General features: G+C 55.8%; 1 protein-coding gene across 7 annotated transcripts in view; it reads right to left on the bottom strand.

Moving 5' to 3' along the window:
* COL18A1 (collagen type XVIII alpha 1 chain) overlaps window positions 1–21,780 on the bottom strand; it is a 31,001-nt gene extending 9,221 nt beyond the window's left edge. For 2 of the 7 annotated variants that reach the window (XM_085228785.1, XM_085228784.1), the window contains exons 1-5: window positions 21,710–21,780; window positions 21,416–21,486; window positions 2,348–2,892; window positions 220–297; window positions 76–135 (exon numbers count right to left, since the gene is read on the bottom strand). In XM_085228785.1, coding sequence (XP_085084911.1) covers window positions 76–135; window positions 220–297; window positions 2,348–2,892; window positions 21,416–21,486; window positions 21,710–21,765 — 810 coding nt within the window. In that variant the 5' untranslated portion in view covers window positions 21,766–21,780. The other 5 variants (XM_010713159.4, XM_085228781.1, XM_085228786.1 and 2 more) reach the window with 4 other exon arrangements.
* Between the last annotated feature and the right edge of the window lie 3,918 nt (window positions 21,781–25,698).

Here is a 25,698-nt window from a genome sequence, read left to right as displayed (position 1 = left end):
GTGCCAGTGACAAGGGGACACTGACTTTGAGTTCCCCCAGTCTGTGTATCACCACCGAGTGCAATGCCAACTCACCTTATCCTTTCCCAAGGGACGGTGCCTGTCCTCTGCCCCGCTGCCGAAATCTCCAGATGCCTGCACTCAGCCGGGGAGAGACACAGTGGCTCAGCCCAGGAGCTGAGGAGGAGCCCCCCCAGGCTGCACCTGCTCTGTGCTCACCTCGGTATCATCCTCCTCCTCACAATGGTACTCGGCTGCACGTGGATCCCCTCGCAGCCTCAGGTCAGCAATCACACCCTGCAAGACATCATGCCATTGGGGACAGATGCACACCAGGTCCTTCCTGCCCTGCCACCACATCCCCAGAACGGAAGTGGATCACACCAGCCCTGCGCCGCCAGATGCTGAGCCATAGCAAAAAAGTCATCTGCTTGCTCTGTCACCAAGAGGCTGCAGAAGGGCTTTGGGCAGCCAGACAGCAAGGCTTTTACAGCAAGTCTTCAGGATGTGCTTCTCATTTCCCCCTTGCCAGAGCATTCCCCATCCCAACTGGCCTCTCTTCTCCACCACTTCCCAGCAAGGGACACCTGCCAGCTCCAGCCTGCTGCTGGAAAGCTCCGATTTTGTATTTCTTAGCCTAATCCCCACTTCCTTAACATTTATTTGGGTTTTGCAAGCGCTGTGCGCATTCAGAATGCTTATTTATACAACAAACCTCCACAAATTCTTTCCTAAGTAGGCCATCTCAGGAAAAGCCTCACAGCAGAGCTACCTGCTAGGAGGGCACTTCACCACCTGGCAAAGCCCAGCTCCTTGCTGCCAGGACAGGACATGGCCATGCTCTGATCCCAGCAGGGAAGAGGGCTGGAAGAGGAAAGATGCCTTGTTGCTGGGCAAGACAACTAAAACAACATTTCAGCTTGCTTGAAAGCACAGTGCACTCAGGAAACATGAGGGGTTTGAGAAAACAAGAATCAGAGGCAGCTGCAGTGCAGCCAGGTTGCCTGTTAGCTGTCTATCTGTACATAAAAATACATGGAACTATAACCACCCCCCCAAGGAAATGCCACCTATGTGGGCTCTAAGCTTCTCCAGCCCATCTCCTGGGGGATGCTCAGCTCTGTACCACCAATATCCAGCACACCCTAGGAGCTGATCCTTATGGGTCCCTTCCAATACAGGATATTCTATGGTGAATGCTGCCTGCCAATGGCTGGCTCTGCTGCTTGTCTGGGGGCCAGGATTTAATCAGCATTGTCGGCTGCAAATAGCATGGGCTGGGTCATGAGGCAGTCAGATGCCAGGCAGATGCTGAGCCTGCTGGGCAGAACCTGGGGAGCTGCAAGGACTCAGCCTCCCCTTCCTTGATGCCTGCTTATTCCCTGCAGGAGAACTGGGGGCGGACAACAGGAGGGCCATTCTGCAAGAGCTTGCTCACAGCCTTCTCCCCAAGGCACACGCATCACTTGCTAGGAAGGCAAAAGTGTCTATGCTCTGCTCCAGGCTTTTTTTCCTGCATCTGCCAGCCAAATCTCCACAAACCTCCTGGGGAGGATTTCCTCCATGGCCGTGGCTTGCCACCCCAGCAAGTTCAAAGAAAGAGGTTGCTCTTGAGACCTCCTGGAGCTTCCTCAACCACTGGTCCACAGTGCATCAATCATTAACGCCTTCCTGGGAGCTTTTTGCAGCCCCCTGCCCTACATGGTTTAATAGCTCTGCTCATGTGCAAAGGCGACGTTTAATTTCACAAATGCACTCTGCAAAGCTCCTTGGTAGAAGCACTGTCCCATTGTTGGGCAGAGCACACAACCCAAATGAAACCTCACAGAGCAGTGAAACCTCACAGTGGGGGATTTCCATGTCAGCTGCATATTCCCCACACTTTCAGTAAATCTTATCTAACACATGAACCATTCTCAAACCACGGACTGAGCTATCACCTTCCCTCCCAGCTCTCATCCGTCTTCCTGTAGATAAGGCCCAACAAAGATATGCTCCAGCCTGAACATTTTTTCCAGCTAAGAGAGACAATTCACCAGCCCAGTTCGCAGGCACCAAAGGAGAAGGGTGCAAAGAGAGCATTTGCTGAAATGGTGGTCATGGTAGATGCTACAGCACTACCACATCACCTCCTGCCTTAAGAGCTTTGATTTGGGGATGCCCAAGAACATAACATGATGGCAACTTAAGCCAATCCCTCTTGCCTAGGTGAAACACACAGTGCGTGTTCTCTGGTTTGTCTTGTCAAAGAGGTCAGTTCAATCTCTTTGAACCAATGGGCTGGTGACACATCCCTACAGCCTCTCTCTTCCTCTGACTCTGCTGGTTGGGATGACCAAGGCATTACCTGGTATTTATCTGGGTCAGCCCCTCCAGCCTGACCAACAAAGAGCCCGGCACCTTCCTCCAGTTCCATCTCATCTGGGGAGCGCTCAAAGCGGACCCGCTCGTGCTCCTCGCAGTCCAGGTAGAGGATGACTTCGTCCTCCTCCACGCTGATAGCAAAGTTTGCCCATTGGTTGAGCAGGGTGGGCACGGTGAAGGTGGCAGCTGCATAGGAGCTCTGTGAGCCCGGTTCAGTGTAGTAGAAGATGATCTGCTGCTTGCCCATCTGCAGGTCTGAGAGCTTAACACCCACGTAGATGATGCTCTGCGTGGAGTCTGTAATGGCAAAGAGCACACCGGCCCGTGGGGTGGTGGGCTGGATGTGAAAGAGGAGAGAAAAGTCTCGGTAGAAGGGGCTGGGCAGGTGGTACCGGGCCACCTGGCCTGTGTTGGCACTGGGTCCAAAGACATAGCCAGGTCTGTTTTCATGGCCGTAGATTTTGACGATTCCCTCTGGAGGCGGGTCTCCAATCAGCTCCAGGAGGCTGACCTCACTGCTCAGGTTCTCTGCAAAGAGAAGGGAGAGGGGATGGTGACAAACAGCACAGCAAGGGCATGCAACTTCAGCAGGTCCCTCTGCTGGCCTCTGGAGACACTGCCCAGGGCCACCCACTGCTCCCCAGTGACACTGCTCCACAGTCTGGCGACATGAGGCAGCTGGGGACTCTGCTTCACATCGCAGCTGCTGAACCTAAAAGACTCATCCAGCCACAAGGGAACCAAGCAGTGAGCTTTCGGGCTATTTTGAGCCTGCGCCAATTAATAGCTACTTCATTTTCTCATCTTGTGGATGTGACCCCAACACTCACCGTCCCTAGAGGAACATTTCAGTGCTTTTCCCTGCAGCTAACCCTGCTCCCAACCCTACTGCCTGGACAGATGCAGTTTCCCAGAGGGAAGGAGGGCCCTTCTTCAGAAAACAAGAGGAATTTTTATACACGGCAAGAGAGGTCTCAAGTCTCCAATGGGCTGCTGCTCTGCTGGATCTGGATGGACAACCTTTCTCCTGGTCAAAAGGTGCTAGGGTACGGGTAAGCACACCCACATAATGGAACAGTACCATACTCAAGGACCAGGACATGCACTGGAACAGAGCAGTGGGTGCAGGGGAGCAGGGCCGCAAGCCAGATGAGACAGCAGTGTTCCTCAAACTGCAAAACGAGGATGCAGCTCCCAAAACACATCCCAATCCCTGCTGCTGGCTCTCCAGTAAGAGTGGCGTGGCATCCCAGAGCTCCAATAAAATGAGATATCTCACAGGTACAGCTGTGTGTTGTGCCCTTGCACATTCATGCCTGCTCCAAAGTTGTGACCAGTCTCGCAACACCCTGTCCCCTTAGGGTCACCATGGCTGGGAACTATCCCAGTCCTCTCCTTGCACTGCCTGGGAAAGCGGCTGGGACTGACATGCACCCTGCCGGCTTCCCAGATGATCTCAATTTCGAGCTCGTCTCCTGCCCCAGCTCATTTTCTCAAGGCACTTCAGGGAGTTCTGGTCAGGACAGTCTCCTACCAGGCACAGCTGAACATCTGGCCGTGTGAGCCAGCCCTCTGGATGCAAACTCCTGTTGTTTTGGCAGCACACACATCCTCATCGCCCACACAATGGGCGCTGGATTCCTCCTCTCCTATGTCAACCATTCGGGCCGGTGCCAACTTGATGTGAGCGAGTAAGCAAGTGTGCTGTGCGTCGGTGATTTTTAACTCCAGATTTCCCAGGAGCAAGAAGATATCCAACAGCCACTCCCAGCTGCAGGTTCCCATTTTAGAGTCCCCGAAACAGCCAAGGACTGCAGCATGGGATCGGGCTCCTTGCTGCCAGTCAGGATGGCACAAAGGGCCTCTATGTGGAGCTGAAACAATTCAGTGCCCCCCTCCCTCCCTGCTGCCGAACGCAAGCCAGGTATATTGTAGCGTGCGCAGGAGCCTGGAAACTCCCACCCTGCTCTGAAGCAAGGCCTTCTCCTCCAGAGTATTTTAAAAAAGAAAATCAAATATATATATTAAAAAAAAAACATCAGCCAGCCCAGCCCAGCCTGGGAGGGAAATATGTCCTTTGGAATGGTAGGAAGAAACAAATACCTGGGTTTCTATTCCAAAGCGTGGGGGCATCTGAGCACACAGAGCATCCCAAGCTCTTGTGGCTGCCAAGCCAGGATGCCAGAGCTGGTCCTGCCAGAGGGACATCAGAAATGCCTCATTCTAGAGGCAGGGGGATATTTCTCTCTTCCAACCTTAGTTCTGTGGATGGCAGCCAACCATGAGTTGTCCCACACATGACAGCACATGCAGGCACAAGGCAAAACAGCTCCCATTGCGCTGAGCCATACCATGCAGTGCTGCGCCAGCTGCCCCTCTGTGCAGCAGCCCTGTCCTCAAGAGACACCACTGGGAAGCATGGATGGTGCTTATCTTGGCTTGGAGGAAGCCAAATTCAGAAAAGCTTTATGCTAAGAGGAAATCAGAGCTTCCTCCCAGGGGTCCACGCAGGCAGGGGTCCATGCAGTCAGGGGTGTAGGAGCCATCTCTGCAATTCTTCATACAGACAGCCTGTCCTCTGCCTTGAGGCTTTAGGTGGGGGGGAAGACTGAAAGAGGCTTTTGTTAGCAATGCAATTCACAGTCCTGCTTCCCTTGGTATTTCAACCATCTCTGGGTTCCCCTTCTTCTCCAAACACACCACTTGTGCCCTGGCTCAGAGAAGGAATTGGGTGACGATACAAGAAAGCTTCCCAAAGAAAACAGGCTCGCACCTTGCAACACGCGAGCAAGCCCACGATGGCCACAGACACATCCAGATCCCATCTGCTGGGTGGGGATAGTCAATCTGCCAGCAGCACGGCACTCACATCCCAGTGCCATCAACTACAATGCGACATTGTGCGCTCACCCCCGCAGCGGGACTCCCGCCTCGCCGATATTCCTGATCATGCGCAGCGGGCAGCAGGGGAATCTCCCAGTCATGGCTACATCCCAACCCCAACTGTCCCAAAGAGACTCCTGGGCAGCCCAGGGATTGCAGTGGAGGATTGCCAGCACTCCCAGAGCTGACCACACAGTTCTCCTATAGACACCATCGCAGTTCCAGGTGGCGTTGGCACAGAATCACACAGGGATGCCTGGGGCCACGGTGACCGAGCTTTGGCTCCCGCTGCCATTGGAAGGGCTCCAGAGATGCTCAAGGCTGCTCTGCATCCCCGCCTCTTCCCCTTCCCGTCGCATCCCACAGAGAGCTGCTTTGACAGCCCAGGGGGCCAACAAGGCCATTTGCGCTTTCCTTGTCCCCCAGACTCGTCTGCTCCATGTCACCTAAGGGCACAGGGTCCAGTACAAGAACACAGCCCCATTCAATGGAGCTGCAAAGGTCAGCAGTAGGAGTTCCCATTCTGGCTTTCACCCCCTGCTCCAGGGGGTGTTTCTGTCCCCAAGCTGCCACCCTTGGCTCCTCACCCCGCCGAGGAGGCCTTAGCTGCTGGCTAAGTCACACAGGGCTCAAAAGCACTTCATGGCAATAGTCAAGCACCAAGCACCTCTCCTGCTTTCTGAGTAAGGGGATCAAACATTAGCTGTGGGTAAATCATTAACCCCAAGGCAGGGCAGCAGACATGTGGGTGTGCATATATGAGGTCACAGCCCTGGCCCCATGCTGGGGAGCGATGCCCTGTGGCTCCCTCCAGCTGCAGCCTGGGGTCACCTTGAAGCCCCCAAGGTGAGCTCCATATCCCACACCAGTGGGGACAACCTGAGGATGGGACAAGGACGCTCCTTTTTGCAGAAGGAGCCAAAACCCAAAAACTGAGGCAGGGCAGAGAGGCTTTTGGCCAGGGGTCTCTCACAGAGATGAAGCAGTAGCATCCCTTGGAGCACTGGAAGGCTTTGGCTGGTGAGACATGCAGAAGGAAGACATGAACAAGGGTCACCATCCACATTACCTGAAGACACATTAACAAAGACACAAGAATACCCTTCGTCCTCCTTGGGGAGAGAGTCACAGGGCAGAGGCAGGCGCCCACCAGCCGAGTGCATCCAGCACAGGTCTCTGACGGCCTCACAGAAGCCCTGGCACGGTGGGGGAGTTACGGGGACTGAGGCACTACACCCAGGGACCAGGAGCAAGCAGAGGAACCACTCCAAGTAGCGGTGGCACCGAGACTCAAGCAGCCCCTCCCACTCATGCAAAGCAGCCCGAATTTCCACCTCGCTGCTGTGGCTGAGATAATTCGGCAATCTGACATGGTTGGTGCCCAGAACGGAGCAGAAGGGCAGGTGGGCCGGGAGGGGCAAGCAGTGCCCTCCCGCTGGCAGCAGTCTGGGGAAGGAGGGAGCAAGCCCCGCGCCAACCACTTGCAGAGTGGAGGTTAGTAAATCGAACTCAGGAGGACCAGCAGGAGGAGAATCCACACCGCTCACTGCCCTCAGTTTGGGCACAGAAGGGCTCTGGTTCCCACTGACACCAAGCAGTGCCAGCCCCTCGCCGTTGGTGCTGCACTTTGGGTCTGCATCACCCGGTGTTGCAGCACTGGGAGTGGCAGGGGACGGCCGGGGGATGGCCCAGGGTCCCCAGCCCCGTGTCCCAGCATGGTCTGCAGCACGTGGCATGGGCGATGCTCCGTGTCGCTGCGCTGTGGGGTGGTGGGCAATGTCACCTGATGGGAAAGGGAAAGGAGCTCTACCTGGACGAGCGGCTGCTGGCCTCTGCGGGGAACCCCCTTTCCCCTCCTGCTGCTGAGGCAGCTCCGTCGTATTGGGGTTCCCCGTTCCCAGAGGCCGCGGAGTCTCGGTGGGGCTGCGGGTGGGTGGTGTACTGCGAGGGGAAGCAGCAGTCCGTGCGGTGCTGGTCGGCACCGCGATCCCCGCGGTGCTCCCGTCCCCCTGCTCGGTGCCATCCATGTTCTCAGTGCTCTCCTGTCTTGTAGGTGCTGCCGTGCCGGGCTCCCAGTATCGCTGTGTGGTGGCCACATCACCTGCTGCTGCTGAGCTCAGAGGTGTGCTCAGGGTGGGTGAAATCTCTGCAGTGCTGGGCGCCGTGGGGGTCCCCGTGGTTTTCGGGCTGCCCCAAATCCAGTCAAGGAGCTGTGCGTCAGAGGAGGAGAAGCAGCAGGAAGCCAACAGCAGCCAAAGCCCCAGCTGGAGCAGAGCCATGGGGAGGGGAAAGCGAGCCCCCCGGCTTTGCAAACGGAGGGACTCGGGGGCAGAGGCAGGAGCTCGGCCCCAGCGAGGAGCCCGCAGCGCTCGCATCGCTCTCTCCTCCCCAGCGCCCAGCCTTCAAACCAGAGCGCTGGGAGGAGTGGCCGCGCTGCCGGCCGCGAACCCTCCTCTCCCAGCCTCCTTGCAGCAGGCACGGCCCCTGAGGGGCACACTGCTGGGCCACAACCCACTCGAGCCTCCTTAGTGCCCAGGAGCAGAGCCAGCGGTGCAAGCTCCCTGGGTTCCTGGCTCACACTAGCCAGCTGGTGCTGCTCCTGCCTTAACTCCTTCTGCCCCAAAGGAAGGAAAGGGAAAATGACCCAGAAAACACTTCCAAGATTTCTGCTGGCTGAAAAAGCAACTAGTTCCTAGAGCAGCAAGTGCTTTCAAGACCCTTTCCTTGCTCAGTTTCACGGCCAGAACCTCCAGGTGCTACAGTAGGCTGGTGAGCGAGCGGTGTCAGCAGATAGTGAGCTGGAGGAGCACAGACAGGGCCCCCAGCACCACGCGCCAGCATGCCTCCAAGCCAGGGCGTGTGAGTAACAGCAGCCTGGAGCTGTGGTTCTGCTGGAGCCAGTTGCGAAAGCCTGCAGCAAGCAGCACAATGCTGGAGCCACGCAGGGACAGCCCAGGTCCTCAATGTCATGATGACACCTCACGCTGACCATGAGAACCATAGAACATCCCAAGTTGGAAGGGACCCACAAGGGTCACCCAGTCCAACTCCCGGCCCCACACAGCACCTCCCAAACCAAACCCCTATGGCTGAGGTTGGTGTCCCAACGTCCCCCGAACTCCGGGAGCCCTGGAAGCTGTTCCATGCCCACTGCCCTCTGGGGCACAGCCTTCTCTTCACCCCACCTCACACAGCTCCATGCTGTTCCCTCAGGCCCTGCCACTGTCACCAGAGAGCAGAGCCCAGCATTGCCCTTCCTTTCCCTGTGAGGAGCTGCAGGCCGCCACGAGGCCTCCCCTCAGCCTCCTCCAGGCTAAACAAACAAACCAAGGGATGTCAGCCACTCCTCACACGTCTCACCCTCAGACCCTTCACCATCTCCACAGCCCTACAGAGTCCTCCTGGTTCTCCTGCTGTTCCAATTTGTAAAGAAGTAAAACAGGGTCAATGAGGCTTGCGATTGTTTTAAAACAGCCTTATGGCAAGGCTCTGGTAGTCAGGAAAAGTGTGAAACTAATGCTCAGATGTCTATTAGCCCCATGCACTGCTTCCCACGCTGCTTTTTGGTGTGATTTGTGTGAATTTTCCCACTAAAATGGTGGCTGGCACGGGAATAATGCCACGCTAATATGCCTGCCCAAATCTGATGTTGTTTCACGAGTGCTTTGTGGAACAGCTTTCCCCTGACACAGCACAGCCTACACCCAATGTCATGCATTTTTTGCCTTTATGGTTGGGTTTCCATGTGCATCCCCAGCTCAGCAGCTCCTTGCAGCTACTGTCAGCCTGCCCAGTCATGTCCCAACAGGGCTCCGTGCTGCTTCTCAGGGCCGCTCCACCCCACGAGTGTTCGGAGGACAAGTCTTGGGTGATCACAGAACCATAGAATCACAGCATGGCTTAGGTTGGAAGGAATCACAAAGCCCATCCATTTCCAACCTCTGTGCCATGGACTGGCTGCCCCCATAAGCTCAGGCTGCCCAGGGCCCCATCCAGCCTGGCCTTGAGCACCTCCAGGAATGGGGCACCCACAGCTCTGGGCAGCAGTGCCAGTACCTCACTGCCCTCTGAGTGAAAAATTTCTTCCTAACATATAACCCTCCCCTATTTTTGTTGAAAGCCATTTCCCTTGTCCTACCACTAATTGCACACACCTCCCTCAGCAAATGCATAACTTCAGAAGTGATACAAAGGGGACTTGTTTTTCGCACCAGAACTGACCAAACTCAGGACACAGGGAAGCCCTGACCACAGATCCTGGACACAAAGCCCCAACAGGTCCGAGAGTAGGGGACAATCATGACAGCCTCATTCCTGGCTGTCCAGATGGACGGACGGACAGCAAAGCTGTTCCTGGACAGAGCCCAAATCCCTTTCTCACGCTGGTGAGTCAGGGCTGGGGGCTGCCAGTCATGCCGCCCATGGGAAGGATGGGTGGAAACCCAGGCTCAGCAGTCCTTGCAGGGGCCCAGGGCAATGGGGGGGAGGGGGAAGGAAGAGCCCCGGTATCCACGCTGAGCAATGCAGAGAAATGGCCCTTTTAGGCACCCTGACAATGGAGAGATTCATTTTTGCCACAAAGGGGCTGTTGATGGAGTGCAAGCAGGGCAGAGGAATGCACCCTGGACAGGGGGACACAGGCGCCATTTCCCCCAGAGATGTAGAATGCTGGGTGGGAGCACCACAAGCCCCAGCAAGCTGCCTTGCCTCCACCAGGAGCATTCCAAGGAGCAGGGCAGGCTGAATGCGCAGATGCAGTGCAAGCAGAGATCACGAGTGCACCATGCATGGGGTGTAAGGAAAAGAAAAGCCAGAGAGCCCTGGTTTGAGACCTATATTCCACACTCGTGGTTAACAAATAACCACATTTGAGCAGGGCGCCAAGCCAAAGGGTTTCCAGCAAGCTGGCTGCTTGCTCCCCAGAGCAGTGGGAAGAGCACGGTGTTGTGACAGGCGACAGTGGACCTAGCCAGGGAAATATTTGCTTGTGCTGTGCCAGCACTGCACACGTGGGGCTGGCTCATAATGCCTCCCAGTGTGGTGCTTTGAGCTCTTAGCACGGAGAGTTTGGGGGATGGATGGTGTTACCAAGGGGACAAGCTCCGTTCAGGAAGGCCCATCCCACAAACCTAGCTGACTGCTGGGGACTACTAGCCAGTCCCTGTGGGGTCACACTGCTCATTCTTGAGGGCTCCCCACCCAGAGCTCAGTGAGCAGCATGAACAGATGGATGGACAGACAGCAGAGGGAGCTCCAGGCCCGAGCACTGCACAAAGTAGAGGTCACAGAGAGGCCCCGAGGGATGCTACTGTGCCCATGGGCACTGCACTGGGACGTAGCACGCAGCAGAGCTCCAGCTGCAGGACGTGAGCGCTCAGCTGGGGCAGGGTAAGACCCCAACGGCCCTGCCCCTTCCCTCTAGGTGTTACTGGCCCACCAAGGACCTCTCTTTTCCAGGCCAGGAACCCTTGAACATACTTAGCTGAGCAAGCCCAGACAAGGAGAGCAAACTGATTCCTCCATCACCTGCAGTTCCCTGCCTTCTCTCTTGCTTTTGGCTCTTGCTCAAGATACCCCCAGCTCCAGCCAATTCCACCCTCCACCCTCTGCCCCCAGCTCCCCACAAGAAGCCCCGCAGATTGTCCTACAGCAGCACAACCCCTTGGACTACCAGAAGGACATCTCAGATTGCTCCTAGGGGAGGATGAGGAGTCACCTTCCTCCCTGCTGCACACACCAAATTTGTGTTAGGAATGCCTCAGTGGAGGTGCTCAGGCAACAGCCCCCCAGGCCTCTTTTCTCAATGGCGAAAGGGTTTGGTGTACCAAGGGAGAGTGTTCTGCTGCCAGGGCATCCCTATACATCCGCCATCCCCTGCGTGGCTCAGCCCAGGGATGCAAAAGACACCCCATGAGAGCACACCAAGGCCCCACAGTCTTTCCAAAGCACAGCTCCATCATTTGCTAGCAGAAAGCAAAGCCCTGTAACATCAGAAGGCTCCTACTGCAATGCATGAGAAAGCACCCAGCTCCAAAAGGCACAAAATGCAGTGGAGCAAACATATGATTGCGCTGCTGCCCACCAGCAGCCCAAGCTCCCTGACACGACCCTGGAAGTAAGACTCTCATCCCATGCCCACAGCCCAGCAAGCTCCCAGCAGCATGGGCATCAGGACCTCAGAGCCTCCCGGGCATGGGGCAAAGAGAAACTGCAGTGAGCTATGGGAGTTTTCTGCTGCTAAAAATCACAGCTGCCAAGCAGTAGGGCCAGCTGCCCACTGACAAAGCACCGCATACAGCAGGTCTGGATATGCAGCTCATTGGTGTGAAATAGAGGTACACAGAGGTGCTGCCCTGTCTGTGCGCACTGTCCTGCATGAGTGCTGCTGGGGAAGTGATAAAACCTCAGCACTAGGCCAGCAGAGAGGCTGCAGGCAGAGCATTCAAGCACTGAGCAGAAAAAATCCAGTAACTGTCAGAGGCAGATGGTATCTTTAAAACCTATCGATGTTTGGGATTTTAATCTCTTCCTATCCGAAAGCACAAATAACAGTTAAAAGGCACTCATCAGGACGCACGCATAAGAGGCCTAAGGATATTGCTACATCCTGCTGACCTCCCATGCAGCCGGCGGGACAGCCAGTGGGACAGGCGCCTGGCAGCAGTGAGCAGCAGCAGAGAGGTGGCTGAGCAGCTGCACCCAGGACAGGGACACAGATATCCCCAGCATTGCACACTGTCCCTATCCCAGGGATCCTGCACCATCTTTGGACAAACACCAAACACAAATTCAGTCCATAAACGCAACGTACATGAGCCCAGCCTTCCAAATCCTGGCAAAGGGCAGTGCTTTTTGCAGGGGAAAAGCACGCTGCATGGTTGCAGGGCATTGTATGTGCCAGCAGCAGCTGAGGCTGGTGATGCAGGTGGTGGCTCAGGGAGGATGCAACCCGCAGACACACAGCACCGCTGAGACCCCAGGACCGTAGCAGCGTTCCTAAACATTTACTCATGGAGAGACAGAAACTTCCTCCCAGCAAATTCCTCGATAAGATAAACCATTAAAATGTCATGACTGCCTGGGGGAGTGATCAAATCATCCAGGGGATAACAAACAGCCTGGGTGAACCACTGCAGTGGGATACACCCAACCCAGGACTCCCACACACCTTCGACGAGCATTGGAACCGAAGTGCCCTAAGCCTGGCCCACGTGTCCCCATTGCAACTCTGGCCACGGGGTCACTGATGCCCACCAGGCATCGGGGCTACTCACTGAGGAAGTGTTTTTGTCAGTCCTCATGGGAAATATGCAGACTATGGCAGCAGGCACAGCAGAGCTGACACCAAGCAATCTCCCCTCTATCCTCCCTGGCGAGACTAAAAATACCACAGAGCCGCTTCCTCCGGGAGCAGCACAGGACGGGTCAGGTCCCAGCAAAGGCACCATGCGTTGACCTCGTAACTCATTACCCAGCCCAATGGGAGGGCAGCAACATGCTGGCAGCTCCCTTTTTCTCAGCACATCCCGCAGAGCCGGCTTTGTCTGCAGGCAGGGGGCAGGCCGGGGGGCACCAGCTCTGCTTCCCGTCACTGTGGGGCCGCCCGACAGCCAGGCGATAAGGCAGCGGGAGGCGAGGGAAGGAATGTGCCCCCTTTCTGCCCCCATGGCAATGCATCACCCTGCAGACTAAGCGTTCCCTGGAGGGGGGAAAGGCAGAGCCCACCCTAAGCCACCTCCATCCTGGTACTGGTGTGCCACACTTTACCACCACTGGCACACTTTCTCCTCTGAGTGGGAGTACACAGCATTGAGCGCTCCTCTGCCTGACCCCCCCAGGAATTCCCAAATCACAATTGCATTCCTGGAATTCCTGCAGCCCCTAGGGAGGAGCTGGGAGCATGGGGGTGATGGGAGGGTGTTGGTTCCCAGCTCTGCTGTGGACAGGGCAGCCAGTGCTGTATCCAGACATCTGCAAATACAGGGCACAGGAGCTCTGCAGAAAGCAGAGGCTTGGGAGCCAACTTGATGCCGTTCAAGCAAAGAGCAATGCTAAGCTGCCAAGAAAGATCTGCCTGGGTAGGGGCTGGCCAGGGCTCAAAGCCTTCCAGCGTTACGAGGAGAAGGAAACTCCTGCAAGTGCATCTCCAGCACAAAGCACCCAAAGGGCACTCAAAGGGCACCGTGCCCACCCTGCCTGGGATATCTGCACCCAGGTCTCACCCTGGGGCAAAGAACGTAGGCATCCCCTTTTCAGCCAGGTGGAGGAAAAAGAAGGCATGGGGAGGGCTTTTCCTAACCCCAGAGACCATCTTCAGTTGCTCTTGGTGTCCACACTGACACCCTGACACTCAGGGCTCTGTGTGCCTCGAGCCTCAGGGCACTCCTAACAAGGCTCTGTGCCCTTCCATGCTCCTTCCACCTCTCTGCACTCCTTGTACAACACCCCATCTGTGCTGTTGGCTTTGGCATCTTTTTCCCAATCTTTCACAAGTTCCCACCAAGCTGTGACATCCCGCCTCAGCAGCACATCCCTGTCCCATCCGGGCTGCCAGCCCAGTGCAGGGTCACCACACTCCACACCATGCCCTGGCACGGCTCCAGCACTGCAGCGAGATGCTGGGAGCGACATTCAGCAGCATCACCCTGCCCTTGAACCTGCCCTGCCACACACATCACAGGGCTCAGTGCCTTGAAATCCATCTGTCTCGTGGCAATCTGATGCCAGTCAAGGTTGCTGCCTTACAAGAGGGTCTTAATTGAAATTGTTGAGGATGTCAACCAACATTTACAGGCATTAGGATGAATGGCATCCAGTGGGTCTAATTTACTGGTGGTTGCTCCAGCCTGGCATTCCTGCAAGTACGTCACTGCGAGCCTTTATGCATGGAAAGGGTTAAAAACACAAAAAAGCCCCACACCACAAACCAGCAGGCATGCCTGGAGGTGGGGGATTAGAGAGAATAGGGCCATTTCTCAGCACTGACTATGGCAACATAAATAGAAAAGTAACATTACACTGGAGCAGAGGCCCTTTTGCCCCGCTCTGTCCCTACAATGCCACCATTGTCCAGCTGACAACTGGCAATTTTCCCTGTGTGGGGCTGACATCCTGCAGGCTGGGCATGGCACTGGGGGACCGCCTTCCCCTCATCCCAAAATGTGCCCCAGCACAGCCAGGGGTATCTGCAGCACCATCACCGTGCATCCCAGCGTAGGACAGATGTCCCTCTGCATCCCATGCCGTGCTGCTTTAAAAGTCTATTTGCAGGGCTTGATTTTGCAGGGAGCAAGGATGGGAGAGCAGCAATAAGGCAAGCAGAGGGATGTGGCATTTTCCCATTGTGAACTCCAGCACGGAGCAAGCAGAGGGCAAATGCGGGAGGCGGCTGCGCGCCCCAACCACCACAAGCAGCTGCTCCAGGATTCTTTCTTCTGCATTTTAATTATACAACCACTCAAGTTTCTTCCTAATGGGAATGCTGAAAACCAGTTTTTCCTGCAGCAAGGCCAACTCCACAAACGCTAGCAGTGACCTGTGAAAAAAGCCCCATAAATCAACACAGCAACGTTTTTTCCCCCCCTCCCTTGCAGCATCACCACTACATTTCACTGTTTTTTTTCCACTGTTTTAGCTTTTTTTTTGTTTTATTTTCTGAGTTTATGGGATTTTTTTTTTCCCCTAAGGAAAGCATCCTTAAGAAAATAAACCACTCTTAAGACTCCACAAAACCACCTTCAGCACCACAGCATCCCTCATGCCCACAGCCACGTGGCTGCTCCTAGCAGGGCAGGATGAGGTATTCCACATGGAGCAAGCAAATCCCAAACTTCCAAGCAAATCCCAAACCTCTGAGCAAATCCCAAACCCACCCCCCTCAGCAAATCCCAAACCTCCCCTCCTGGCTGCTGCTGGGCAGCAGACAAAGGGCACTGAATTAGCAATTCCCCAGCGAGAGCTTGGTGCTGCTAGAGCTGAAAAGAGAAAGGGGAGGGGAAACAAAAACAAACAAACAAAAAAACAAAAACAAAAAAAAGGAGGAAAGAAAAAAAACAAAACACAACACCAGCAGCAGGAACTGGCTGCAGGACTCCATGCAAGATGCAGCGTGCCCGCTAAGCTCCCAGCCCAGCAGTGGGGAGCACCCAGTGCTGCTGGCACAGAGCCCAACACACCGTAGAGGTGGTGCTGGGATGTGCTGCAAGCAACGGGAACTGGCAGCAGGACAAAGGCCGGGAGACCACAGGGCAGGAGAAAGCCCGGAAGGGGGCCACGGCGAAGGAAAGGTAGCACACAGCAGATTGCAAGGGGACATTGTTATTGGCCGATAATCAGTGTGGGAGGGTCCTGAGCACAAAGCTTCGTCTCAGCCTGTTTAGCTGCCTGGAGATGGGAATTCCCCAAAAGAGATGGCCACAGCCAGCCTTGAGGCTAGGTGTCAGTCTGTCCCCAGCTATAGGGTACTTGGACAGACCCTGCTGGTTGCCCCACCATACAGCAAACATCCTCTGTCCGCTGCTTCCAAGCCCTGTTGCTAGGACACTCGAGGCAGCAGAAATACAGCGCGGGGCGGATTAGTGTCTAGACTGGCTGACCTCTCCCTCTAGGTAGCACCCAGGCAAGAATTGGGCCCCTGGCACTTTTCTTGGAGGAAAGGAAAAAGGGGGCTTTGTGCAGCCCCCAGAAGTTGGAGCAGGGCAGAGGGATGCTGCTGTGCCAAGCGAGCTACCTGAAGCCCACTGCTAGGCATGGGCCTGCCAAGCAACCGGTGACAAAAGGGCCTTTCATGGAAGGGACATGTCAGCGCCACAATTAGCAGGGGAAAGGGAAAAAAAAAAAAAAGAGCCGAAAGAAGATTATTACCTCCAGCACTGCCTCTGGGGGCTGGAGGCTGCGGGGCCCCTTGCAAACACGTACGTTAACTCTTTAGGTTGAGCCGAGGCAGCAAAAAGGCGATGGAGCGCTGCTCCCCATGGCCAGCTGCCATAGGAGCTGGTGGCCACTGAGTCCTGTGGAGTGGTCATCAGGTGTGGCAGGGTGGCCAGAAGGTCCCCAGGAGGATGGCTCTGGTCCCAGTGCAGAAGGAAATAAGGCTCCCCGCTGCCAGCCAGCTGCTGCAGGTGCAGAGCATAGTCATAGACACATAAAACGATTCATGTTAAGACAGACCTCTAAGATCATCTACTCCAACCATCCCCTCTAAGCCCACTCACAGCAAGGTCTTCCTGCCAGCACAGCTACGTTCTTGCCCAAGAATGAGAGAAGAACCTTCACTTTTGCAGAGAAACCAGCTCAGAAATATCCCTCCTCCAACCTATAAAAGTGCATTTTGGGGTACGTTTCCATTCTGAAATAGAATCATAGAAACATAAAGGTTGGAAAAGACTACTAAGATCGACTCTGACCCACCATGCTGACTGACCACATCCCTCAGAGCCACATACCCACAGTTCTTGGACACCTCCAGAGACCAGGACTCAACCACCTTCCTGCACAGCCTGTGCCAATGCATTAACACTCACTCTGAGATGAAATTCTTCCTAATATCCAACCTGAACCTCCCCTGATGCAACTTGTAGCCACTATCTCATGTCCTTTGGCTCCAGCACTGGACCAGAACTGTGGAGCTGTGGTGAGCCAGCAGGGAATAGAGCCATTTTCATCCTGGTGACACCAGGTGCTGGACAGGCATCAGAGAGGGAAACAACCCACTCTCTCCGGGAAGGCAGAGAGCTGCAGAGAACAGTGCCTTGGCTCCCTTCTGTCATCTCCATAGCCAGAGATGCAGGAATTTGCTACACAGCACCATCTTATCGCATGGTGCCCTGCTTGGAAACCTCCTCCAGGAGTCTGTGCAGATCCCATCCTCCTCTTGCAGCCTCTGGTTACACTGTCACGCCAGGCTGACAATGGCACCTTTGAGCTTATCTCATGGGGGTGGCAGCGCTGTAGCCCACAGCTGATACCCCTCCGTGGGCTTGAGATGTTGCACAGTGGGGCTTTTCTCCTCCAAATGCCCAGGGTGAAATCCAAAGCCAGCAGTGCATTTTCCCTTCTGCTGCTGTGCCCAAGGAGGGAGCACTGGATGGTCCTCCTGGTGAGACCTGGGCTCCCCCAGAGCACCCATCCCTCCCTGCTGCCTCCCAATAGGTCTCCAGAGCCACTGAGCCCTGTGCCAGGGATGCCGTCAGTTCCTTATCTGGGGTTATCAAAAAGGTGCCCCTTATCCAAAAGTCAACAATCCCCGACTCAATTAAGTTACAGCCTAATGAGGGAGGTGGAAAAAAAATAATCTGTTTAACTGCAGTGTTTACTGGAGGGGAGGCAGGTGGCTCACTTATGGATTGTAAAACTGGAGACGGCTTCAAGGGCATCTGGGCTGGCAGACAGAATGATGATGGGAGATTGCTGTGGCTGCCCTCAGGTGCTCTGCTGCTTCCCCCCCTCCCACAGCCTAGCGACAGGGCCAGGGGAGCAGCCCCATCTTCCAGTCCCAGGGCTTGGGAGGAAGAAACTAGCAGATTGAGCTTGGGAATGTAACAAAAATACAATAAAAGTCACTAATGACAAATTTCCATCTAAAAGGGGCCGGGATGCGATGCCAAAAAAAGCAATAAAAATTCCAACAGAGCAACCTTTTTAAGTGCAAACGGGATGTCACAGAGCAGATGTTGCTCTCTGAGAGCCCCATTGCTGCCCTCAGTCCTCTCCCAGACTCCCCTGCTCTGACATTTCCCCTCCGTGCTCCCAGCCCACGCGGACACAGTTCCGAAAGCTCCCAATAACCACGTAAATGTCCAAACCAGTTCCTAATCCCACTTAGGTCCCTGACTCAATTACATTCTGGCAAGAAATACTGTGGGTCAATCAAGCCCTACGCTGAGAGCCAAAAAAACACAGTGCTACCACACACCTTCCTACATCCGCACAGCAAGCACCCCACAGACCAAAGGGGTGCAGGGCAGAGCTGGGTTTGCCCCCCGCTGCCTGAGGGCTGCCTGCAGCCAAGAGATGCTCTTGGAAGGGCATCTTCCTCAAATGCCACTCGATACTCTGGAAGATCATTAAAATGCTTTATTAATCCCATACCTCTGGGCTGCTGATTCGCATCCGATGCTTAATCCTAGATGCTTAATCCTTCAGCACTTTGAACTTAGTGGCTTATGCCAGAACTCATTCTGTACTGGGGAAGCTCTTGGCTTTTGGACAAGATGCAACGCGCTCGGTCAGGCCGTCATGTAGGGGCTCAGAGCATCATCCCGAATACCATGGCATACCACAGAAGAGAACTGTTTCCCAGCAGTAGGTGCCTACTTTTGGTTTTTGTTTGTTGTTTTAGTGCCTGGCAATAGCCCTTGCAGGGCTGTTCCCGAGTGCCTGTCCTCTCTGAGTGTTCAGGCTCACTATTTCAGCAGTGCCTACATCGTAACGAAATAAACACTGTAAGGGAGGTTCTTGCAGCTGCGGACCAAAATAAATAACAAGAGTTGCCAAAGAGCGGCTGCTCTCCAGGGCACAAACAGCACTGCCCCAGGACTTGGCAGTGCTCATGCCAGCAGCCACTGTGCCAAGGGCCTGTGCCATGGCCCCATGCATCCAGGAAGGCTCAGCTCCTGTTCCCCCGCATATATCTGAGATCCAGCAGGGCTGCAGGATGCTGCAGATGGATTGAGTCCAGCCCAGAGCCGCAAGACCACGGAGAAAGTCAGGATCAGGTCACTTGCTGAAAGGGAAGGGAAGACAAGCGCCGCCTGGGAGTGCAACACTACTCATCTCTTTTTACATTGAGTTCCCAGCCCCACAGCAGAATGCACTGCAGGGCCATGAAGGCTGGCAGCCACTCCGCAGAGCTCTGCCAGCAGCCTGGGCAGGGGCTGGGTGGTGACATGAGGGACACGTGGTCCCTGTCCTTGGCCAGCCAGCAGATGGGCAACACCGAGGCACTTCTGCTCATGGGCAGCAGTTGGGATGCACAATGTAGAGCTCTTCCTAACCTAAAGCAGCACCTGCTGGTGCCACCTGTGGCACCAGCCCTTCTCCTCCTCACCCAGCCCTTCTCCTTGTCAGGAGAAATTCCTAAAACAATGTTTGCGAAAGCACAGATCCACCTTTCAGAAATCCCCACAAGCCTATGCCAAAGCAGTTATGTCACAGGCCATAAATCTCTTCACACGGCACCTGCTTCATTTCTGAGGGCTCATGCTTGCAAGGCACCCGAGCCATGGAGGCCAACGAGCCAGAGAGGACGGAAATACACAGAGCATGAGCTGCCAGTAGCATGTCACTCTGGCACTTGCTGCATTCAGCAGCACAAGAGACATCACAACTGTCCAGGTGTTGTCTGCTTCCTACCACCACCAGCTTGACCTCAGTGTTCTGGCCCAGCATAGAATCACAGAATGGTTACGTTGGAACAGACCTAAAGCCCACCCAGTTCCAATCCCATGCTGAGGGCTGGTTGCCCTCTACCAGATCAGGCTGCCCAAGGCAGCTTCAGAGTTAGGAGCCCCAAAAATGGGATGGAAGCTACTCATCACAGCTCCAACAATAATGAAGAGAAACCCAACATACTGCACTGCCCCAATTTCCCTGCGTTCTCAGGACATGCAGTGGCATCCCAGCAGCATCCCTGACCTGACCTCCTGCTCCATGCCACTCTGAAGGATCTCCAGGGGAAAAAAAAAAACAACCAGTTCCAGGCAGCTCAGCTCCCAAATTTGCAAGAAAGGCAGATAAACAGAAAGGTTATCTCCTCGCCAGGATGGCCTTCAGAGCAAACATTCCCGAGGAGCCCATCACAAATAAGAGCTGGCAGAACAGGCCCTGCAGACCTTGGACACTGAACCAAGGGGAACAAAAAAGGAAAAAAAAAAAAAAAAAAAAAAAGAAGAAGAAAAAAAAAGCCACATTGAGACACGTTCAAATTCTTTAAAACCCGATTCACAGCCTGCCACTGGGAGCTGGCCAAGTCAGTGGGACGAGACGGGCATTTCCCTGCCAGCCCTGCTGCTGTGCCTACCGAGTCTGGACAAAGTGGGGGGACCTCGAGGGCAGTGGGGACACGGCCCTGGGTCAGGTACAGTTTCGTCACCTGGAGCTAGGATGGGAAGGACAAGAAGAGCCATTTCTGCTCCAAATAACCGCCCTTAGAGCAGGGCCCAGCCCTGCAGCTTGGCTGCACTGGACACTCTCCAGGGACCTAAAATAGCCAATTCGGGATTTTTCATGGGAATAATTTTCTCCCTCTGGAGACATCTTTGTTACTGAGATCCCTGGAGACCCATGGCCCAGACAGCAGTGTCACGAGCCCAGTCTGAGGCGCCTGGAAAACCTCTCCCCATGCTCCCGGATGGGCTCCAGCAGTGCCAGGCATCCCTCCTGCTGGCTGCACCGAGCCAAAAGCTGTACCTAGATGGCATAAAGCCTCACTCCCGTAAATAATTCACAGATTTCACTGCTGACTCCCAGCTCGTCCGTACCTGAGCAGCCTCCCACAAGCACCCAAGCTGGCGGGGGGATGAAGGAAGGGCAGCAGCCGAACCTCCCGACCTGCAGAGAGGTGGGAGCGCTCCGTGTGGGACACAGACAGCCGCCCTCACCAGTTGTGGGTCAGCGCCCACAGCGCTCGGCCGCTCCGCAAACAGGCTGCGGGCAAGCCAAGCCTCCCCGAGAGTATTATACCGGCTCATGCCTTGTGGGGAGGGAAGGCTTGGAAAACTGACCCTCATTCTGCGTCTTCGAGGGCGTGCGCAGCCCGCGGGGCAGAGCAGCTGTTCCCCGTAGGGCAGAGGGATCTCTCACGGCGCCTTGGGGCACCGCACGTCTCCCAGCGCTGCCACAGCGAGGACCCGCGGATTGGGCACCTCCGGCACACGGCTGCTCCGGGGCACGGAACCACAGAATCACAGGACTTCCCGAAACGGAAAGGGCCCATCAGAATCACTGAATCCTACTCCTGGGCAACGCCGGCCCGCCTGCCCCACGGCCTCGCGTCGCTCCCTCCAGCCGCTCGCCCATCAGACGGAGCAGCGGATGGGGCGCACGGGGACGCAGCTCCATCTACCCACCCGTCCACCCAACCGTTCACACGGGTGGCCGCGCTCGCAGAGCACCCCACGGGCACGGCTCCGGGACCCCCATCCCTCCCCTCTCGCCCCGCGCACGTTACCGGGTTCCTGGGAGGAGGCGGTGAGCAGCAGCAGCACAAAGAACCCGAGCAGCAGCCTCCGCGGGGCATACCTGCGGGAGGAGAAAGAAGCACAGAGCACGCTGTCAGCCTCGACCCCGTCGCCGGCCCCGCTCCCCCGGCCCCGCCGCTCACCCCGGGCGCATGGTGCCCGCCGCTGCCGGCTATGCAGGGCTCCGCGCGGCACCTCGCGGCTCGGCCCGGCCCGGAGGGGGGTGGAGCGGGGGGGGGGGGGCGGAGCCGTGGAGGGCTCTGCCCGCCTCTAGCCCCCGGTACCGGGCTGCGAGGGCCGCGGTGGGCGGAGGGGTTGCGGCTCGGTTGTCCCCGAGCATCCTCGACGTGCTCCGGTGCTCCTATTTCTTCTCTCTGCAGCCCCGCACAAAAAAAAGAAAAAAAAAAGAAGTGCCACACCTCGCTTTGTCCTGTGCGGCACTTTGGTGCCCCGCGGCAGCATGCTTCAGGAACGCGAGCCTGGAAACTTCCAGGGGATCCAGGACTGATGGCAAAGGCAGTGTCTGAGCTAGGTGAAATAATACACAAAGCAAAACTCACAACGGGGGCAAGAGTCTGAGTCCGGAGCTGCCTTTTGTTTAGGTGATCCCGCGTGGCCAGGGCTCTTACCTTTCCCCTTTCCAGCCTGGATGCCTTTCTGCCAGGTGGAGGCTGCACTGTGCTGCACCTGAGCTGTGCAAAAGCAACACGTGGCAGCCCCGAGCCCAACCCCTGGGCTGCCATTGTGCATGAGGCTTTTGGGGTTGCAGAAGGCATTGAGCCTGGATGGTGCTTGGAAAGCCTTGAAAACAGCAACTGATTTGAGTGACTGGGACAGGCTGAAGCCCACCATCACCCTTTGGCTGCCTTCCTCCCTCCCCATGCTGCCAGTAGGTCACCATCCCCCCCGCACAGCCCTCCTTGCATCATCCTGGCTGTCATCAGGGAAGTTTCCCACCATAAAACGTCCTCCTGCTGCGCTTTCAAGTTGGAGAGCCACAGAGGACAGATAATGAGGCTCATCTTTTCCCAAGCAAACAAGCGCTGCCCACCAGGGGAGAAGCTGCCAGGGAGGCAACTCTTTCAAAAGCCAACCAAATGGAAACCAGCAGCGCTCCCATGGCAGTGGTGCCCCAGCCCAAAGGCCCTCCTGCCCCACAGGCTTCAGGCTCCAGCAAAGTTTTGGCATTTCTTCTCTCCACACAGCTCCTCCAGAGCCCCACTGTCCACTCACACCCTGTGCCTCTGGGTGGCCTCACCATGGGCACCCCAGTGCATCATCTGGACGGAGGGGCTGTGCTGAATCCCAGCGCACTGCCCTCAGCAGCTCCATGGCTGGGATAGCACAGCAGCCAACAAGTGTCACCCTGGCAACCCTGTGGGATGACGAGGCTGTTTCCCCCTCCTTTCAATGGAGAAGGGGGGTTTGGAAATACCAATATCTCCAGCAGTGCTCCGACACGCTTGGCCTGCCTCCGCCTCCCCCTCCTGCGCAGTGACTGTGAGTGGCAGTGTGTCCCAGGCTGCCAATGTCCCCAGCAGCCATGGCCCGTGTGCTGGCGCCTGCAGACCCCGTGAACCATGGCTGCCAGCACTGCTGAGAGACAGCTGCTTGAGCAGTGCTGCTGTGCAACGCAGCCTGTGTGGGAGAAGCGGGCGGGTGTCCTGGTCCTGGTGCCGCCAGGCTCCTCCTGGGGGGCTGTGTTTGGAGGCTGGGGAGCAGCAGGGGCTGTCGGGCAATGAGGAGCAAGGAGGCAAAGTGCAATATTTGGCAAGCGGCCATGCAGGAAAACAAAGGCTAAAGCAATGCAAAGAGAGCAGAACACCACGAGTAGCAGGATGTCCTGCCTGCGCCCACCTGCAGCCCTTTCCTGTGCTGTTTGTTGGGGTTCAATCCCCCATGCTGGGTTTCAGCCTGAGGATGAGGCAGCACAGTGAACCCTGCTGGAGGCTTTGCATTCTTCCCATGGGAAGAAGCAAGGGTCATAAATTCCTCCATAGACACCCTGGGGCCTGTACCTGTGTGGGACGTGGGGTGGGTTTCCTGGGTTGTTCTCCATGGGGCAGTCTGAGCAGCGAGCATCCAGTAACACACAAGGTATCAGCATCTCACCCCTGTCTGCAAAAGGCATCCCCCAGATGCTTCCAGAGCTGAAACACGCAGAGCCATGAAGGTGGGCGTTTGGGTAGGGCCCAAGGAGCTGAAACAGGGAGTGGGGATAATTGGAAACCCAGATATTCCAGCAAAGAGGAAATCTGGCAAACGCGAGAGCTTGGCCGAGCATATTACCTTCCATGTATGTGGGAATGAGCTGATCCTGAGAAGAGGGAGCATCAGGAGCCCACCCATACCCTTCCTGTTGGTGCGGAGAGGCAGGATAGTGCCGATAGCTGTGGCTCAGCAGGGCTGTGAACCAAAGCCATGCAATCAGCATGGCTCACATTGAGCAGGGCTCACGCTAGATAAAAGGAGGTGGGGGATGGGGCAAGGACCTCCAGGGGTGGAGATCCCCATGCAGTGTCAGAAGGGCCCAGCCACGTGTCCCCCCTGCTCCCTGCTGTGGGGTAGTGCCTGCTGCACCCCATGTGGCTGCCTCCAAGCATGGGCACCCAGTGTGTGTCCCACAGCCTTACCCCTTTCTTCCACATCCTCCGTGATTCATCCACTCAACGGGGAAACCAGTGCTTGTGCACACATCAGCTGAAGCACACAGAAAAGCATTTCATGGGAACTGGGCCGAGGCAGATGCTTCTTGCATGCCTCATCCATGGCTCACCCTTAGGTCTCTCCGCCTCTCAGCTGGGTGTGGGAAATGGCACTTGTCTGCCTTCCTGCTGTGCTTGTGTGATGCCAGGGGGAGCTGGGGAGGGCAGAGTTTCACAGCTGTGCAAAGCCTTGGTGCAAGCACATCCTCGTACAACATGTGGGTCTGGTCCCCAGTCTTAGAGAGGTGCCTTGCAGCTGGGGGCAGCCCACAGAGGAGCCCCTATGAGGATTTGGGGCATGGAGCTATTGGATGGGAAAGAGCATATTGGAGGGGCTCAGGTGAGGGACAAGGGAGCAGGAAGGGGAAAGATGGAGGGCCACATACCCCCAGAGTTGGTGGGTGAGGGGATGCAGAGATGTCAGCACCACGTCCCATGACACCATCGTCAGATGAAGGCTGGGAGCAGACCCAAGTAGGTATTTCTGTCCCTGTGCATTCCTGGAGCTTGCTGCTGGGATGGGATGTGGAGGTGGATAGGACCTGCAGGATTGGCAAGTGAGAAGGAAATGCATGGCCAGCCAGTCAGTGAACAGGTCTCTTCTACCTCAAAGACCACAACCCAGCATCAGACCTGCTACCCTTTCCCAGCCCTTCCACAGACCTCTTTAAAAACAGTTTATTTTTAACACAAGAGCACGTTCCTCCTGCTTCCTTCATTGACAGACAGGTGCTTGATTGAGCAGGGGGAGAGCCTTGAACGTGGGACTATGCAAAATGAGAGCACTGAGCCCATGCTGCAGTTTGGGAGATGCCCATGAACAGCACTGTTGGCTTGCTGGATTTGATGCTAACAAGCTGCTGTTAGCACAGTGGCATGTGGTGGGAGGACATATGGGTCACAGTGCACAGCAGTGCCTGGCAGAGCAACCAGCAGAGAGCTGGAGACAGTGCATGGTGTTCACAGCCCCTTTGCTGGGAGCAGAGCCACAGCTAAATTTTCCTTCTGTGCAGGTAACAGCAAGAGCAGACAGCCCCACAACCCGGGGCCCTGGCAGTGCTGCTGTCTTTGTGCCTTCCAAAATACATGTGGCAGCTCCCCTGAAATGATCAACTCAGCCTCAGAAATACAAAAAAAAAAAAAAAAAAAAAAAAAGAAATTGAAATCCTTGCTCCAGCAAGTCTCAAAATAGGAACCGTTTCCTCCCTGGGAAGAGGAAATGCCTCACTCCCCACAGAGAATCTTGTGATGGCTGGTGCTGTGGGACCATCCTGGCCACACTACTACTAACCATCAGCATTTCCCATCCCTTTCTGGCCTGGTGGGTGCTACTGGTGGTGCTCCTCCAGCCTGTTCATAACCATCTTGCTCTTCCTCTTGTATGTGACCAGCTTTGTTTTTCCCAGTTTGCTTTCCCTTTGATGAACCTTCTGCTCTCCAGTACCAACCCTGGCTCTGTGCTCCCTGTTCTTTCCCAGCTGCTGCGTGAGGTCTTCATGGCCTATTTGCTCTTTGGTACATATTGCACTATGGCTCTGTGTACAGCATTTTCCTTCAGCCCCTTGGCA

This window comes from Meleagris gallopavo, chromosome 7, assembly GCF_905368555.1.
Source record: "Meleagris gallopavo chromosome 7, MGAL_WU_HG_1.1, whole genome shotgun sequence".
NCBI lineage: Eukaryota > Metazoa > Chordata > Aves > Galliformes > Phasianidae > Meleagris > Meleagris gallopavo.
The sequence above is the reverse complement of the archived record's forward strand: the minus strand, read 5'-3'. Positions and strand labels throughout refer to the sequence as shown.